Source organism: Talpa europaea (genome assembly GCF_964194135.1).
Source record: "Talpa europaea genome assembly, chromosome: 9".
Taxonomy (NCBI): Eukaryota; Metazoa; Chordata; class Mammalia; order Eulipotyphla; family Talpidae; genus Talpa; species Talpa europaea.
This window is the reverse complement of record NC_140076.1, coordinates 19,867,004-19,884,963: the sequence shown is the minus strand read 5'-3', so window position 1 is coordinate 19,884,963 and position 17,960 is coordinate 19,867,004. Positions and strand designations below refer to the sequence as shown.

The window sequence follows — 17,960 nt, the reverse complement described above, 5'->3', positions numbered from 1 at the left end:
TCCCCAGGGACCACTGCAGAACTGTATCTGGGGACATGGCAATGGCAAGGCAGCAACAGCCTGATTGTCCCATAGGTGATGGGCAACCCATGAAACAATTCACTGCTGAAGGGGCAGGGTCTTCATACAGGATTCAGCCAATCAGAGAAGAGATGGTAGGAAAGAAAGTGATGGGCAGGGAGAGCTGTCCCAAGGGAACTAGTCCAAGGAGATGGCCACCAGGCAATGCTCACCATGTCACTGCTAAGCCAACCCAGAAGGCAAGGTCAGCCTGGAGGGGTACGTGGCTCCCTTTAGGCCTCTTGCCAAGCTTTATCCTGCTTAGCTCTTTTTTGTTGTCCTCACCTTCTCTGAACCATCCTGTAGAGATCGGGGCAGTCCTCTCATAAGACACTTCTTACACATCAGGCTTCATTTGCAATGATGCCCCAGACAGTTCCAGTATCCCCCACACACCTGAAGGGCAGGTGTCATTTATGGACTGTGATTATAGGTGAATGACAAAACAAGAGAGTCCAGTGTCCTTATGACTTCACCCTGATGAGTTTGCCCTGTTGTGGAGCTGATCCCTAACCTTACGGTCCTATTTATCCCCAAACAAATTATGCTTTAGTGGAGGCTGCAGCCAACAAGAAAATCTCAATGCTGTTGTGTGACCCACATACCAATCAATTGTTTTACAACTGGGATCAACTTCTCTGTTGGGATTTGAGGGAAACCCAATAAATAAATGTATGGCCTCCCATCCAGTTCAGAATCAATTGGCAGAAGCAGGAGGAGGGCAGGTGGAACTAGTCTGGCACCTTTACTACTGGTGAACTGATTGGGGAGCAGACCCGGCCACACTCTGCAGCCAAGTTGGGGAGCGAAGAGGAAGAGCAGGGCAGCTGTTCCCCTACACAGCTCCCTTGTGGTGTGAATGTTAGGGCTGTGAGAGGAAAAAGGACTCCTCTGTGTTCCTGGGACCAGCAGCCTCAGTATCACCTGGGGAACTCAGAAATGCACACCCCAAAAAGGAATCAGCCTCTAGGGCTGGGGTTCAACAATCTGTGTTTTAATAAACTCTGAGGTTATTCTAATGCAGACCCAAAGTTGAAACCCCTGATCTAATGGAAGCTGTTCACGTGAAAATAGAAGACCTAGGAAGAACTATGCCCTGGAACATTCTGTCACCCAAGCTCAACTTTCCTTCATCCCTGGGAATATGAATCAGAGGAGTTTCACTTTCCATATTTAATTTCTCTGGTTATCTCCATCAAAAGGGAAAACTATCGTGGGTTTGGTATTGGCTAGCTTTCCCTCTTTTTCTGGCAGAACATGGAGGAGCTGGCATCCCCTTGTCAGTACTCAGTGGTCTCCGAAGACTCTTCAGTGACCAACCAGTAACTGATGTTAATATGGAAGCAGCTGGGTCCCCTTGTGCTTTCCCTATTACACTTAGATTACTCAAAATAAACTTGCCAAGGCCTGCTCTTCCCCAATCCTATTTCACCCACTTACACCACCAGTCACCCTGGCATCCCTTCTGTACCTCTAATAGGCCATGCTCACTCTTGCCTCAGGACCTTTGCACCTCCTGTCCTGCTGCTTCAGGAACTCTTCTTTCAGATATGGCATGCCAGGATCCTTCTTGACCTTTAAATCTAAACTCAAATGCCATCTCCCCTGGCTACCATTGACTGTACCCTCCACCCCACTTGTCATTACTTATCTCATTACTCGGGTTTATTTTCTTTGGAGCACTTGACACTATCAAAATATGATGTTGTGTGTTTTTTATCTGTTGACTGATCTGTTGGCATCTCCCCCACACTAATGTAAGAGGTCAGAGGCCTTGCTGTATTCTTAGTGCCAGAGCAGTTCATGTATTCTCCAGCACACCTGTCAGGCAGGTGCTGCTTGTGGGCATGTGATTAGAGATGCATGACAAGAGGAAAGAGTGCAAATAGCTTTATGACTTCACTCTGATGAGTTCACCCTGTCCTGGAGCTAACCTTAAAGGGACAGAAACTGGTCCTGTTTGTCTCCAAACAACTGATGCTTTGCATGCAGGCATAAGAGTTACATATTTGTTGAATAAATAAATAAATGAGTACAGAAAAAGGGTCTAGGAGGAAAGATTCAGAGTAGAGTGATCAGTCAACAAGAGGGTGATGGGAGCAAAGATGCACCCTCCACTTACCCAGGCAGGGGCACCTGAGCCAGGCTGAGTAGGTCTGGAATGCAGGTGCCACTCCAGATTTTCCACCTGCTTTTCCTCTCGCCCATTATCATAAGTCCAGGCTCCTCCTTTGCTATTATTACATTACAATTATTATTTTTTTTAAGATTTATTTATTTTTTATTTATATAAGCACTGGGTACAGTCAGAAGCGCGGGAGGGTGAGAGAATTCACCAGAGCCAGAGCGGGGAGCAGAGCAGGCAGAAGGACCAAAGCACACTGCTGAGGGGAGCAGCGGGCGGCAGGAGAGGTCTGCGCACCATGTGGGACCCTCCTCTGGTGGCCGGGGAGCAGCCAGGGCTCAAACCGACGCTGCAGAGGCTGCGGGCAGCTTCACAACCCAGCGCTCAACCGCTGCGCCACCGGAGAGGCCCTACATTACAATTATTAAACACCAACCATCTCACAGACTCCTGTCATCTTTTTTCATAAGGGGGTGTTAATGGAGTTAGTTTTCAGCTGGGGCACTATAAACTATCATCAAAACTCTGACTTGGCCACCCACACACACATACTCACACAGAGAAGGTGACATGAGGGCTGGGGCCCAATAGCATGGGCACCCTTTAGCCAGAGAAGAGTGTGGTAGGACACACAGCCACCACCTGGCAAAGCCCACCCTTGAGACTGGACAATAACCCAAGTAGAACTGCCACAGAGCAGTACAGGGAGGACTTATTTGCCCTGGGGCCTCCTCTACCTTCAAGAGGTTGGTAACAGAGGAAAGGACATTAAACAGGTCGAGGCCGGAGGGAGAAAGGCTAAAGACTGTTTCTTCTAGAATCACAGGGAATATGGCATTCTTGAGTACTATCTTCATTATCGTGTCACAAATGACCACACACTTAGTGGCATATGGCAGCACACTTTTCTTATCTCAAGTTTTTTATGGATCAGTTGTCTTGTAACCGTTTACCTGTGTCCGTTACTTAAGGTCTCACAGGCTGGAATCAAGGCATTAGCCAGGGCTGACTTCTCATCTGGAGGCTCAACTGGGGAAGGACTCACTTCCTCACTCCCATGAATGCTGCAACCCTTAGTTCCTGTAGTTGTAGGATAGAATTAATAGATTTGGGGGGGGGGGGTCATCAGTTGTTGATCTGAAGCCACCCTCAGCTCATAGAGTTTCTCACAGTACCTTGTCACACCGACTTCCCCATCTTGACCACTTACTTCATCAAGCCAGCAAGGACAATCTTAAAGAAATCAGCTATTGAGATAGTTTTATATATCATGACATAATCACAGAAGTCACAGCCCAGCCTGTAGGCTAGAGGCAAATGACAGTTTCTGCCTACATTTACCTGGAGGGGATCCTACCACAGTGTGAACACCAGGAGGGGGACAACCATCGGAGAGGGTGTCCTCACAGGGCCTATTCTATTAAAGGACTGTGCCACATGCTTTTTGCATATTTATATCTTTTAATCACTAAAACAACCTTGAGGCAGGCATCAGCCCTTTGCATAGGTGAGAGCCCCAAGAGTCAGGAATGAGAACTTGCCTGAGGTCCTGCAGATCAGAACCACCTGTATCACAACACCAAGCTAACCTGTGCACGCTTCAAGTCAGTGCCTTTCCAGTGAGGAGCAGGGGGAGGGGGCAAAAGCTGTAAGGGGCTAACAGCTTGCCAGAAACATGAGACCAGGAGCAAAAGATGGGTGTGGGATACATGTTGAGAAAGAGGAAAACTGAGAGCACTTATGTCTGATTATCTCTATTTTCTCAATGAAGCTGAAAATGAGGGTGTCTCCTGAGAGGGTGGAGGTTGGGCTGGAGGGAAAGCAGAGCCAAGTTGGCACAGCAGCTGTAGGGAACAGGAATGGGGAACGGGAGTCTTGCCAGCATGTGTACAAGGTTGCCAAGTGGGATAAAGCTGCTTCCCCCATGAAGACTTCAGTGGTCATCTTGGTGGGTGGACCCACTCCCGCCCCCAGCACCGTGTAGAGTCTTCCCTTTCCTCATCACACCTTGTACTGCTGTGCTTTATGCTCACACAAAGTTCTTGGAGGGCAGGAACTGTGGGGGTCTGTTGTGCCTCCCAGTAGCCAACACAGGGCCTGCATGTGGGAGTCCACTACAAATAGCCCGATTCCAGACCCTACGTTTCTCTTCTTCTCTAAATGCTCACCCAGTTCTGAAATATACATTTTCACTTGTAATTTGCAAGTAAAAAATGAAACAGTAGAGTACAAAGTGAATAAGAATTAGGGCTGGCAGGAGCGGGAGTAAGTTTGTGCTTTTAGCTCAGTCTTTATGACATCAAATGTCAAAAGGGCCATTTCAGAATATTCCAGATCGATCTGTACTGATTGCTTTGAAATGTTACCCACAATATGCTGTTACCTGAGAAAGAATCACAATACACAGAAGGATCCCATTTTTGTCCAGTGATTAGTTTTGATTCATTTTAAGTGCCAAAAAATGGCAGAAAACCTACCTCAAACCCTCCTAGAAAAAAAACAAGTGCTCGTCTTCAATGAACAGTCCAGGAATGTCCTGATTCCCAAGGGACTCACATTTTGGCCCAAAAATGAGCAAATGGGTGGCCTCCTGCCTATAACTCCTTGCTCCTGAGAGCCTCTGTGATTGGACTGAACTCGGGTCCTGAGTCCATGGGATCAAGCCCTGCTCAGGGTGAAGTCATAATGTGAGCAAGAGGAGAGAATAGATGTCTGCTGGATGGTGTGAGAGGCAGAAGCTGTCCGCTGTGCAGGTTACACTCCTGCAGAAAAATGGCCAGCAGGGGCCTGCAGAATGATGCCAGGGTGCTGTCCGAGTGTCAGGGCTTGGGGCAGAGCCACACGCTTTCTGTCAAATCATTCCTGGCCCTTCATCCTGACTAGAGTGGGGCTCACCCCTGGAGTCTCTCGTCCTGGTCCATTAATAGCACCCGCGGCTTGCTGAGGGACCAGTTCTGGAAGTTCAGAAGAAACCTAGTCCCTCCGCTGGGCCTGAATTGAACAGGTCTTCTGGCCCTCCTGGTGAGGAAGGTGGCAGGCCTGGTGGCCATGCACCTGCCCCCGTGGAGTCCACCAACTGGAATAACAAGGAACCCAGCTACTCCTATCTCCACTCCTAGTCTCTTTACACCTGCAGTCTCCCACCCCACCTGCCCAGACCCAGCTCTGCAGGTCCTTGCCCACACAAATCCCTTTGGTCACCGTGGCCACTTAGTTCAATGCCAGTCCCTCCCCAGGATCACTTTCTGAACTCTTCACCTTGCCACTCACCACCCCCACCCAAAGCAATAGTAAGGCATCCAAATGCACACATGAGACCAGGATAGGTGATACAGATGAATGACATTTTATTCTTAATTCATCAACACATTTTTCCCTGTGTGCTGGTTCCTGGTTGACCCTGGATCTTCCTGGCCTTCCGCTCCTTACGGTAGTCTTCCAGATCTTCTTGATACTTCGTTCTCAGGAGAGCAGCTCTTTGTTCATAGGGTCGCTTGTCAGTGTCAGTTGTTGTAGACCACATCTTCCCTGAGGCTTTGGCCACCTGCACCACGGACCAGCTCGGATTGTCCCTCTTCAGCTGGGCATAGTGGTCCTGGCAAAAGAGCAGGAAGGATGATGGTGGCCGCCGGGGTGCCTGGGGGTCCCGCTTTCTCCGTTTCTTCCTCTTGCCGGTGTAGTTCATCATCTCTTCCTGGTATCGGGCTTTGTCAAGCTTGGCCAGGGCTTCGTACTTGGCCTTTTCGTGCTTTGAGATGGACCTCCATTTTTCTGAACATTTTCTAGAGAAATCTTTAAAGTCGAGATAGGTATTTGGCTGTTGCTCTTTGAACTTGTTTCTATAATTCAGCAAAAAGTGGATGTAAGAAGAGACATTCACCTTAGGCCTCAGTTGGATTTGTTTTCCCATATTCATAAGATCATTTTTATTTCCGGATGCAGTAATGTGGACAAGCAGAGACTTTTGTCCCCACACCCCAGGAACAGTCTGGAAGGTGCTCTGCTTGCGGTGAATTTTTCTCTCTGGTGGAGCTGCAATCAGGTGGGGGCCTTTTCAGTGGTGAGGACATTGTTGGGTCAGAGGCAGGGACTGTGACATCACCCACAGCTGCCCACTCCCTGCCAGCACCCGAGGCATTTGCATATGGGTCATCTCATTGGTTCATTGGCCACTGGAGGGTCTGTTTTGCTTCTCCTGAAGGATGGCAGTTCTTCTGGAACAGGCCCTGGAGGAGCTGCCTCTCTGGCTGTATTTCTTCTTGGCTTCCTGGAGGCAGTGGGCTTGGCTCAGTTTCTGGAGCCTCCAACCCCTGGTCTCTAGTAACGAGCCACGGGGTCTGCCTTCCTCACCGTAAAAGTGTCAGGATGCCACATCATCCCTTCCAAAGGCAGGCTGGAAATAATGAACACGAGGAGGTGGATGACTCCGGAGCTGTCACGATAAAATGTGAAGTCTTTCTGTTTGCCTTGAACGGTGGCAGCTCGTAACCGCACAAAGAGTTTAGTAGTAACTCTAAAAATAATCAGGTGTGACAGCTATGACTCGCTTCCTGTCAGGACATAGTTGTCTAATTTAAAACCTGAGCACTTGGGCCCTAAATCTAAATTCCTCATTTCTCTGAAGAAATTGGGGTGGGGGGGATGGGAGGAGAACCCCGAGATTTTACTAATGATACCTGAGTCCATGAATGTGAAATAGACTCCTTAGCCTACAGAAGACCTTCCTACTCTCAAGGATCCCCATTTCTTGAGGATAGAGTGCAAAGCCCTCACAGCTGCACTCCAACTAGTTGGCCTCTGGCTTTCTGGAAAGACAGTTGCAAATATTCTACCAGTCTGGAGGGAGATGGGAGGCCAAAGGAGAGACAATGAAAGCCTCATTTATTGACCTTTGGAGACAGCCAGGTCCTTGCTTGCATGGATCTGGATTTACACAGCTCGGTTGATGATTGCACCAGATTTATAGGACTAGCACACCAAGCCTCATTAAATAAAAAGTCATCTGTTGAAGGTAAACCAGCCACTAACAGGTGGGAGCTTGGATTTGGACCAATTTGCCTGACTACACTTGTGCTTCATCCTGTGGGCACCAAAATGTTGCTTCAAGGGCTGAGGGTCCCTCAGTGGCCTGAGAAGGAAACTTGCCTAAGATGGGAGCACATTTGGAAATTTTGCCAAGTCCTACCCCAAGGCTCCAAGAGTGACTTCAAAGTCCATCTTCTATAAAAGAAAGATGGAAATTGATTAGAGTCCCCAGCCCGGAATTCTATGCCCAGTTCTGCCAGGAGGTTGACTGGGCTACCTACATCAGCCCCTTCCGTGCTGTGAGCCTGTGACTTCTCCTCTGTGAGGTCAGTGTTGTGGACCGGCTAGGAAAGGCCCTCCAGGTGACATGCTAGGTTTTGCATCTGCATTTGGGGGCCTGTAAGATATCAGATGCCAGCTGAGGACATCTGCGCTAGTAGTAGGAGTGGATGACTCCAGGGACATTTCTCAGCCCAGATAGTTTTGTTCTCTCTGGTTCTTTGTCCCAAGGGGCCAGAGGTTGACTCACTGGTTCTTTGGACTTGAACTGGGCTGCAGAGATGAATGGGATCAGCTCCATTTTGAGATGGAAGGATGGGTTGTGAGGAGGACCTTGGCTAACATCTATACATGTTCATCAGATCCTACTCAGAGTCACAAAAAAAAAAAAAAAAAAAAACAAAAACCACCAAAACACTTCCAGCTACTTATCTGTTTGTGGCTTTCCACTCCTAAGATCTGGGAAGATTAACCTATGATAACCATCTGAGCCTAGAAGATCTCAGAAGAGAAGGCAGAGGAAGATAAAAGCTAAGGCAACCCTTTGGTATTCAGCCACACTCCTGACTTGGAGGGCTAAGGCAGGTGTTCTTTAGGGGAGCTTAGGAGGATAAGCACCTATGGCTTTGGGAAATCAGTGCTGTAGATGCTGGTGTCTGAGGCTGACCCCTTCAGATCCCCTTTCCAGCCTTCCCCACCCTACTCTCTACCCTGGGGAATTCATCTATAGGAGTGAACCCACATCAGTGAACCCTCATCCCATCCCATTTGGCTTCCACTTCAGTTTGGCCAGTGGAGACCTCAGCAGGAGATCAGGGAGAATGGAAGGGGAGCTCAAGGCATTTATTGCCCGTCTGTCTCCCCACAGTCACCTGGAGCTGGCTCTCCATTCCCTGTACTGCAGGTCCTGGCTCCGCTGAAGGTATCCTCTCCTCCCAGGCTCAGGAATTCTCCCTCTCCTTGTCTGCTCTGACTGAGGGTGCTTTTATTAGCCTCGAGGACTCTGCTACCTTTGTGACTTCCCTGCACTTGCCCTTACCTTTGTAAATAACCTCTTCATTAAACACTCCTCAATTTAGAGTAATTTGAGTGGCCATCTGTTTCCTGCTGGAACCCTGATCGATGCGCCATGTTTCTAGCCTTCTAGCGTGAACAGCCATGGAGGTGCATAAATAAAGCAAATGTGGGCATCAGTCCAAGGTAGAAAGATCTGGAGCTTCTGGAGGCCCAGATGTTCAGCAATCACCTGGCTAGAGGGCTCTGCGAGGCAGGCGTGGCTAGCAGGGCAGTGGCAGGACAGGCCCACAGGACCACAGAAGAGGCATCTAAAATCTTATGAGATGAGCACTAGGCAGGGGCATTGGTCCAGAGGGCCGGCTAGGAAATAGTCAACTCGGTGTTGTAGCTCTCAAGTAGCCATAGACAATGTGTATGCAATGGGCATAGCTGGGCCCCCATAAAACTTTACAAACACAGGTGGTAGGCTGGGGTTGTAAATCACCAACTCCCTCACCCCCAGCTAGAGATGTGAGTTAGATATATTCAGATGTTTTGATTGAAGTCTGTAGTAAAAATACATAGTAGAGTATGACCCATTTGTGCACATACGAGATTCGAGGTATTTGCATAATATGATACGTGCCAGTCTCTGTTCTATGCACTTCACCACCGTCGAGGCATCTATTTAATCCTTCAAACAGCCGTGTGGGGGCTGTGCTATTTTTATCTACTGTAATGATAAAAGGGCTTTGAAACATGGAAAGTTTACAGAAACAAAAGTTTACTTATTACATGCGTGATGTACTCTTTTTCTATTCTGTTACGATCTCTGTTTTATTGTTTTACGTGCAGCCCACTGACTGGTCTCATGACCCAATGGGTCATGGGTCACAATCTGTGTAGGAATTTGAAAAACACTGAGTGCTCCCACCTCAGAGACTGTGATTTCACTTTATTTGGTGATAAAATGAAATAAAAATTAAAATGTGGTCTTGGGAGCCAGCGAACTTGAGTTCTAATTCTGCCTTCCCCGCTTACCAGCTGGGTCACTGTGGGCCTTATCTGAGCAGCAAGGTGAATAAAAGGATGTACAAGAACTAGTGGAAATGATGGGATAAGGGTGTCTGACCCCCCTCTTATCCCATGTGTGGGCGGAACTTAGGGACTTGCTTCTAATGAATAGAGTGTGGAAAAGGAAGTCCTTTTACAGTACAGGAAGCTGCAGGTCCCACCAACCAGGTGATTAAAATGACCACCACCAGTCACAGACCATGTTGCTAGCACATCCCTCCTACTATGATGTGATAATATCATCTCACCCTGGGGTATCTTCCATGCCCCTGACCTAATCCTGTGAAAATATCGGCCAAATCCAATTTAAGGGAGTATCTACAAAATACGTGACCATACTCTTCAAAAGTGTTAAGGTCTTGAGAACACCAGGAAAGCCTGAGAAACTGAGACATATTGGAGGAGAGCAAACAGACATGACCTCTCTCTGCCATGGGAGAGCTGGGGTGGATCCTGGCACCACATATACACACACACACAAAAAAAATGTATCATTGAAAAAACTGGGGCAGTCAGAACAAAACCTTCCATCAAACAAACTGTCCTGACACTGATTCTTAGTTTTGATACATGCACCATGGTTTATATGATGCTAATTTTAGGGGAAGCCGGCTGGGGAGTATACAGAAAATTTCTGGACTATTTGCAGCTTTAGTCTCATTTCAAATGAAAAATGTTTTTTAAATCTCCGCAGCTGACAGACATGGGCACCCAGGCTTGAGACACCCGGCTCTTGATCCTTCTCCTGGAATCATAGAGCAGACTTTACCCTCAATTGCTGCCGACTATGCTCTTGACACAGCATCTGTCAAAGTGTTTCTCAAATTTGGGGCATGCTGGAACCACCTGGGGAGCTTTTAAAAGTCCCATTGCTCAGGAACAGCAACAGCAAGCCCCAGAGCCAGATACCTGGTAGGGGCTCATGATGAGGGCTTTGCTGCCTCCCCCCTTCACACACCCCTCCTCCTGCGGACTGGGAATCTATGGCTGCACTTAACCTCTGAGTGAAACGTCTGCGGAGGGTAGGGGCGTGGTTCTGCAGTGATTCCTCATTCTAAGCCCCCAAGTCAGTGAGCATGTTACCACCAGGGCGAAGGGAACTTTGCAGATGCGATTATGTTAAGGTTTTGAGATAAGAGAATTTTCTTAGGTTATCCAGGTGGCCTGATGTAATCACATGGGTGATCACATGGGCCCATGTAATCACATGGGTCCTTAAATGAGGAAAGCAGGTGTGTCCAATACAGAGGGAGATGCCAAGATAGATGCAGGTCAGAGTCAGCAAGAGACTTGAAGATGCAGCTTTGCTGGCTTGAACATGGAGAAGAACATCACAATCCATAAAGTGGAGGCAGCCACTAAGGAAGCAAGCACGTGGATTCTTCCTGAAAGCCACAGGGCACACAACCCTGCCCACAGCTGAGCCAGTGATCCCACTTTAGATTTCTGAGCTCCAGAGTTATAAGCTCGGAAATGTTTACTTCAAGCCCCTAAATTTGTAAAAGCAGCAACAGGGAGCTCCCACAGTATCCTTCTCCTCCAACTGGCAGCCTGTCATTCAAGCGCTGCATGGGTTAATACAGATGGAAAATGAATAGCATCACTTATTGTATTCATTGAGGGGGCTGGGAGCATGATCTCCTCAATTTTACACTCTTCTTCACTCACTTGCTGACTCATTAAGTCACTAATTCACTCGTTTGCTTACAAATTAATTCACTCACATCCTTTCAGTTCATTCAGCATTCATGTACACACACACACACACACACACACACACACACACCCTCAATAAATAGCTGTGAGTTGGTGGAGCAATGTCACTGCTGCTTTGATGACCAGTGATAAGCAGTGTTTGAGTGATGGGTATGTCTTAGGCAGGAAAGTGGTGCTGGAGAAAGACATCTGAAATTTCCTGCAGGCAGAGTGGTGGGGAAGGCAGGGTCATAAACAGCCAGGCCTGGGTTCTTGGGCACTGACCTCATGCCAAGAGTTCTTCAATCAGATGTGACCATGGCCCTTAATAATAATGGTGATGATGCTTTATGTATTTCATCTCTGGAGGCCTAGAAAGAGAGCTGAATCTGTCTGAGGCCTCACAGCAATGAATGGCAGAGCCAGCCTCAAACTCAGGCTGGTTTGATTCCCTAAGTCCCTAGTGTTTACCCTCAACTGGGGGTCTAGGAATTCTCCTAACCGCAGCCAAGGAGAGGAGGAAGCCAGGAAGAAGCAAGGCAAAGCAGGTGAAAGAATAAATTGACTAAATCTGAGTACCTCAGGGATTCAGAGGAGACACCTGTCATCTGGGTTGACCCTTTATTCCAGATGGATCTGGTCAGTTTATCCCCATATTCATGTGCTGCCCAAGGCTAGCAGGCCAACTCACCTGGACGGGCCACAGAACCATACCAACATAGATACTTGGAGCCAAGGCCTGCTCCCAAGCACAGAGGCTGGCTGAGTGGGGTGTGGGCATCTAGCCCAGTGGACTCTGAAATGGAACAGATGATCAGGCACAGGCTGGGTCAGCAAGGCAGGGGCCAGGCATGACTGCTTACCTCTGGCAGGATGCAGCAAAGTGGGAGAGGATAAGATCTAGGACAAGACCAGCTTAGGTGGGGTACCCTCCATGGTGAGCTGTATGGATGCCCCTCACAGGCCTTGACAGGGCCACTCCCTTACACCCCAGAATAGGAAGCATGACCGTACAGTCCACTCCCTGCCTCTTTCAACCACAGTTGACCTCTCTAGTTTATTCTGCCTAGCACCCTCCCTACTACCCTGGAGCTCATTCCTTCATTTTGGAGAACTGTCTCCCAACCAGTCATGGAGCTTTAGTGTAGGGAGTCCATTCTCTTGCCCCCAGGAGTGGGCGCATCCCCTGGACACACTAATCAGAGGCCTCCCACGAGCTTTTTCTAATTGGAACCAAGGGAAGAGACTTTTGTCACCACCCTAGGGATGAAGGTGAGAGGGTGTAACAGGGAGCTCCTAGGGTCACCACGACGCAGCTCAGAGCAGCCGCCATATGCAAGAGAGAGATGCCAGCAGACAGAGCACAACACACATCTGAGTCCTCAGCTCAGCCATCCTGGGACCAGCACAGCCCCCTCTTCCACAGTTTGGCTATAGCTGCTGGTAGCCTCTCTCTTCCAGACTGATTGATCTGGGTGTCTGCCACTTGAAACCAGAAGTGTAAGTCATTAAGCCAGGTGTGATGCGGATGAGTGATACGAGAAGACAAGAGCCCTCCTCACCCCCATTTTTCAATTCCCTCCTCCCTATCTGCTTTCTCTCCCCTCACCTTGTTTCTGCTCCATTACACTAAGGACTAGACCACTGCTTAGTTACCCAGATGGCAGAGGTACAAGACTGGCACTTCAGGAATAAGAGTGAATGTGTTTTGAACAGTTGCTATGTTCCAGGCACTGTACTGGGAGTTTTGATGCCCTTTATCTCACTTAAACCTTCTAACAACTCTATGAGTGGGCATTGATATCCTGGTCGGCTAGATGGGAGAAACTGAGGTCTGAAGAGGTTTGTTTCTTGCTCCAAGTGAGACCACTGATAAGCTTAGAGCTGTGACTTGAACACGACAGGCTCCTTCCTGTCCCTCTGCCCACAAGTCTCCCTTGCTGCACAGAGATGACATGACCAAGGATTGTGGCTGCATGTCTTAAAGCCTTCACACAAGTTCATGAGCATCTCAGCATCATCTTTAATCCCTATAATCGTACTATGAGAGACACTGGGGGAAAAGAGGCCACCTCCACGCGGCCATGGGTGTGGCAGGAGGACTGAGCCTGAGGACTCCTTGCTCTCAGCATCTCTGAGATCTCTCAACCCATCCATTCTCCAGCAAGTCGGTGGCTCCCTCTGCCAGCCAGCACTTCAGAAACACAGAACACCCAAAGAAGGAGCCCCCACAATGCGCACACCCGACGGCAGTCAGGTGGCTGGGAAGGTGGCGTGGCAAGCGCCTCAATAAGTCACCTGTAGACATGGCCTCTGGAGAAGCGTCTTCCAAATGTACTCCCGGAGGCCTCTGTGAGGCATACATCACCATCCTCCCCATGTGTCCGCCAGTGGTGGGTGGAATAGGCAAGGCTGACCAAGCAGGAGCTGGTGGAGGGCTGGGGCCACAGAAGGGAGACAGAGTAGGTGGCCGCCAAGTGCACCAGCTATGCTGGGTGTCACAGACACCCTTTCCTCTCACCCTGTACTCTCCTGGCACCAGAGTAGATGAGGCACCTTTACTTCCCCCAGGAAACCCAGGCCAGCTAGCTCTGGGGTCGCTTAACCTCTGTGTGCTCTGGAGGAGACATTTTAAGGCACTGATAAGAGTCTGTCCTCCCTTCTCAGACCTAAGCAAAGGAGAATAGTCCACATTTATGATGATCAACACAAGCATGGCCAATGACAGGAATCCCGTTGCACAGATGAGGAAACTGAGGCTCAGAGCAGTTGGGACAAATGCCCCATTTATACAACTAGTACAAGTGGAGCCCAAATTCAAAACTATCTGATTCTAGAGGTCTGGCCCTTTACCATTGACCTTCTTGAACCTATTGCCTTTGGTAGGGAGCAAGACTGATGATGAGCCAGGCAGGTGCCATGTCCACTGGGCAGAGACCTGAGCCAAGAAGGGGCAAAGATCCAGCTAGAGTGTGTCTGCTGAGGCCTGCACCCTCTTTTTGGGCCATGCCCGATGGGAGTGGGTTTTGGACACAGGAGGCAGCCAGCTGAGGGGCCGCAGCCAGTCAGGCAGAGATCGCTCTTAGGTTTGGTCCTAGTCAGCCATAGTGGCGGGACCTGGAGGAGGGTGAATGTACAAGGTGCAGGACGTGGTGTGGAGTGATGGGAGGGGAGTGGTGAACAACAGAGCTGGGAGACGCTGGGGACCCTTCTCCCAAATCTATGAGAAACACAGACGTGTGGGGCCTTCCTTCAGTGAGTGCGCGACCTCTCTCTCACCCAGTAACCTCAGACCAGGGGCTGCAGGGACCTGATAGCCCTCCCATTAGCTGGCTGGCCTAGATTGGGTCATGTGGCCACCCAGGTCAAATCACCTGTGGCCTCAGAGTCACAGGATATACTCACATGCCCCTTCAGGAGCTGTGGGCTGAGGGAAGGAGACTGATGTTTAAAGGCTTCTGGCACGTGGGAAGGATGGGAACTACCTAACTTAGACCTAGAGAGGGATGTGGGAATCCCCCACAATTCCTCTCGCCTGGAAGTTAGTGTCCAGGTCCTATTCTGCTCAGGTTGCATCATGGGTGGGGCCTCTCCATAGAGGCAGGAAGTCCCGCCATGTGAGCTGCCAAGCTAGGACTGTAAGGATACCCCAAGCACCTGTCAGACCTTCTCCAAGCACTACACACAGCATGAAAACCTCAGAATATGGTGGAGAAGCCCCCTCGCCATAGCACACGTGGCCAGGAGCCTGTTCCTCTGCACTCCTGGGCTCAGACACAGGCCTGCAGGGAGCAGTGCTTCCCTCGATTGCATCTGGAGGAAAAGCGTTTACCTGATGTGGTTTGTGTGAGTTCCCTGGAGTTAACAATTAGCTGAGCAGGAAAGAGTCCTGCTCATTTGTTGAGTTTATTGAGTTGCTTCTGGGGAAAAAGGAACATTTGCCCACAACGCTTATCAGACGCCACGATGGCTACATTAGGGCTACATCAGCATGAGAAGAAACCCCAAGAAGCTGCCCAGTGAATGGACAATGCAGGGAGTGCTGAGGCCCGGGGGCTATGGCAGCCGGGAAACCAGGATGAAACACAGCATGGCCTTCCAGGCCCTTCCTGCTGTCTCCAGGCTCACCTGCTCACTTCTCTTCCTCTTCTTTTTCCCACTTATGCCCCCTGCTTCCACCACCAAATCTTATTCATTTATTCATTCATTCAATCATTCTTTCTTCTAATAAGCAATATTTACTGAACCCTTTCCATGTGTCAGGCATGCTGCAAGCGAACAGTCCTTGTCTTCAGGGATCTTACAGTTTGGTGGGTGAGGTGACCCCTCAACAATGCTTCGTGAGACAAATACTGTGGCAGAGAAAGGGCAGAAGTCAAGGGTACCCAGTGAAGATACCCGGGCTCCGCAGCAAAGGCAGAAGCCAGTGGCTGTAAATGGCACCTAGGGAGGAATAAGAAGTAGCTAGAAAAAGGATGGGGGCAGAGCAAAGTGGACTAGGAGAATTTGGCAAGAAGGTGAGTTCTTGATCTTTGGAAACATTCAAGACAGATCTTGACTGACCTTCTGTCAGAACGCTGTCGATGGGGTTCGCACGATGCTGGGCACTGCATCCAGTAGACCTCTGACGTCCTCATCTAAGATTTAAAGTTAGCTGCTTCCCACACTCCCACAGTAGAAGGGATAAAATTAGAAAAGATCCTCACTGCTGAAAGCAAAAGGCTGCCGTCTGTTGCTTTATTCATTCATTTATTCATTCATTCAGAAAGCGTGTACAATAAAAGTGCCTTAACCATCTCCACCAAAGCTGCCCCCCGGAGCAGCTGGCTCCCCATGGCCTTGACAGAGCTTCCTAACCTAAACCCTGTGACTCACTGGCAGACCCTCCCCCTCGACCCTAGCCTGTGCACTCCTGTTCCCACCAGCTGAGTCTTGCGCCTGAGACTTGAGACTCAGATGGGTGTGTTGTGCCAGCTCCCTCCGTGCCAGCCATACTCATTATTGTAATTATGTGATTTAAATTAAACATCACATAAACTGATGAAATATGAGTGTGAAAGGAAATATAGTTGCATCTATGGAAACTAAATTGAATGCTTTGGAAGGGCTCCACGAAGGAGAATCTCTAAAAAGAATTGCTTCCCAAATATTAGGTGTGAGCCAGCGAGCCAGCTGCTCCCCACTGAGTCAGTCCCCTGGGAGCAGGGCCACGTCTGTGCGCTCACTGCCGCCTCCCCACAATAGCCCAGTGCCTGGCACATGGTCGGCATGCAGTCAATATCTGTTGACTGGATGAGCTGGAGCAAAACTGGAAAAGGTGATTGAAGCATTATGGGGGTAGTTTATACCAGATAAACAATGGGGAGAACAAACTATGGTCAGAACAAAGCCCATGATTCTGGAGTAAATGGATTGGCACTTACAGGCACAGTGAAGTAGTTTGCATTGTAATGAGATGCTTAAGCCATATGTACATTCTTTGATGATTACCTACTTAGAATTTTTTAGCCAACCAACTACACCATCTTCAAGGCTTCTATGGTAGGTGTCAGAACTCTCTCTGCAAAGAGAGATAAATATTTTTGACTTTGTAGCTGATAGTTTGGTCTCAACCCTGCCTTAGTGGTGTGAAAGTAGACGATTGAGCCAGGGTGTGATCCTACAAAATTTCATTTTGCAAAAGCAGACAGTAAGCCAGCCCCTGTCCCATGGTCCTGATTTGTTGTATGTGCTAGGCATTGTGTTGCGTTGCTGGAGTGAGACAGATAAGATCCTGCCCCTGCTCCTGTGGAGCACCCCCTCTCGCCAGGGAGGAGACAGTCAAGTCAAAAGATGGCTACAATTTGGTGAGCCCAGTGCAATGGCAGGGTCGGGTTCCTGGTGTGCAGGGGACATAGTAGAGGGAACTGCTCCTCCCATGGCAGAGGGAGGGAGAGAGAGGGGAGGAGGAGCCGAGAAATTTGGGTGGGCTTATGAGATCAGTGATCTTTGCTCAGGTAGCGAGGTAGGGCAGCAGGGAAGGACATTCCAGAAGAGGGAACAGCATATGCAAAGGCACGGAGACATGAAAGTAGTTGGAACTCAAAGCAGCTGTCACTGGAGAAGGAAGGTATTAAACAGTTGAGACCTAATTCTGGAGCCAGTGAGCCTTCACTGCTGGGTTTCCAGCAAGGTGGGGGACTTGATCAGAACTGCGCACAGGGTATGGAAGGCAGATGGGAGGCTAAAGGAAGATCAAAACACTGTCTTCATAGTCCAGGTGAGGAATGATGAGATCACAAATTGGAGAAAACTTGGCCACAGTCGCCCATGTGGGGAAGGAGAGGGAGGAGTTGGGAATGATGCCTAAGTGGGGTGACTGGGAGGTTGGTGTGGAGTATAGGGGGTGTGAGCACTTAGGGAACAGGAATGACTGGGGAAAGCTTTGGAGCTAAGTCCCCTGGAATTGAATCTTTTTTAGGTGGCTCAGGCTTCTTGGAGCTGCCTGCGCAACTCAGGGTAGGGGAAAGGCAGGCACTGCTGGGAATGAGAACTTGGGGAGTCCAAGGGGCCACTTTTCAAAGATAAGGCTTGAGCCCATATCTGAAAGAGACTGCATTCACCCCAGAAGATTACCTAGCTCCTGGAAAATATATACCATCATGTGATATTATGTATTTAGGAAAAGAATTCGTCTTGACATAGCAAGAGACCTAGGCATTTAGCT

At 49.1% G+C, this 17,960-nt stretch overlaps 2 protein-coding genes across 2 annotated transcripts in view; one reads left to right on the top strand and one right to left on the bottom strand.

Annotated features, from left to right (window-relative positions):
* Nucleotides 1-17,960, top strand: part of CSMD2 (CUB and Sushi multiple domains 2) — a gene marked incomplete at both ends in the record, with an annotated part of 507,564 nt that overhangs the window by 234,462 nt on the left and 255,142 nt on the right.
* On the bottom strand, nucleotides 5,547-6,101 carry HMGB4 (high mobility group box 4; the record flags this gene model as incomplete). The annotated part of the gene is made up of 1 exon (XM_084243120.1): nucleotides 5,547-6,101. One exon carries the CDS (start codon nucleotides 6,099-6,101, stop codon nucleotides 5,547-5,549), a length of 555 nt encoding a protein of 184 aa, XP_084099246.1.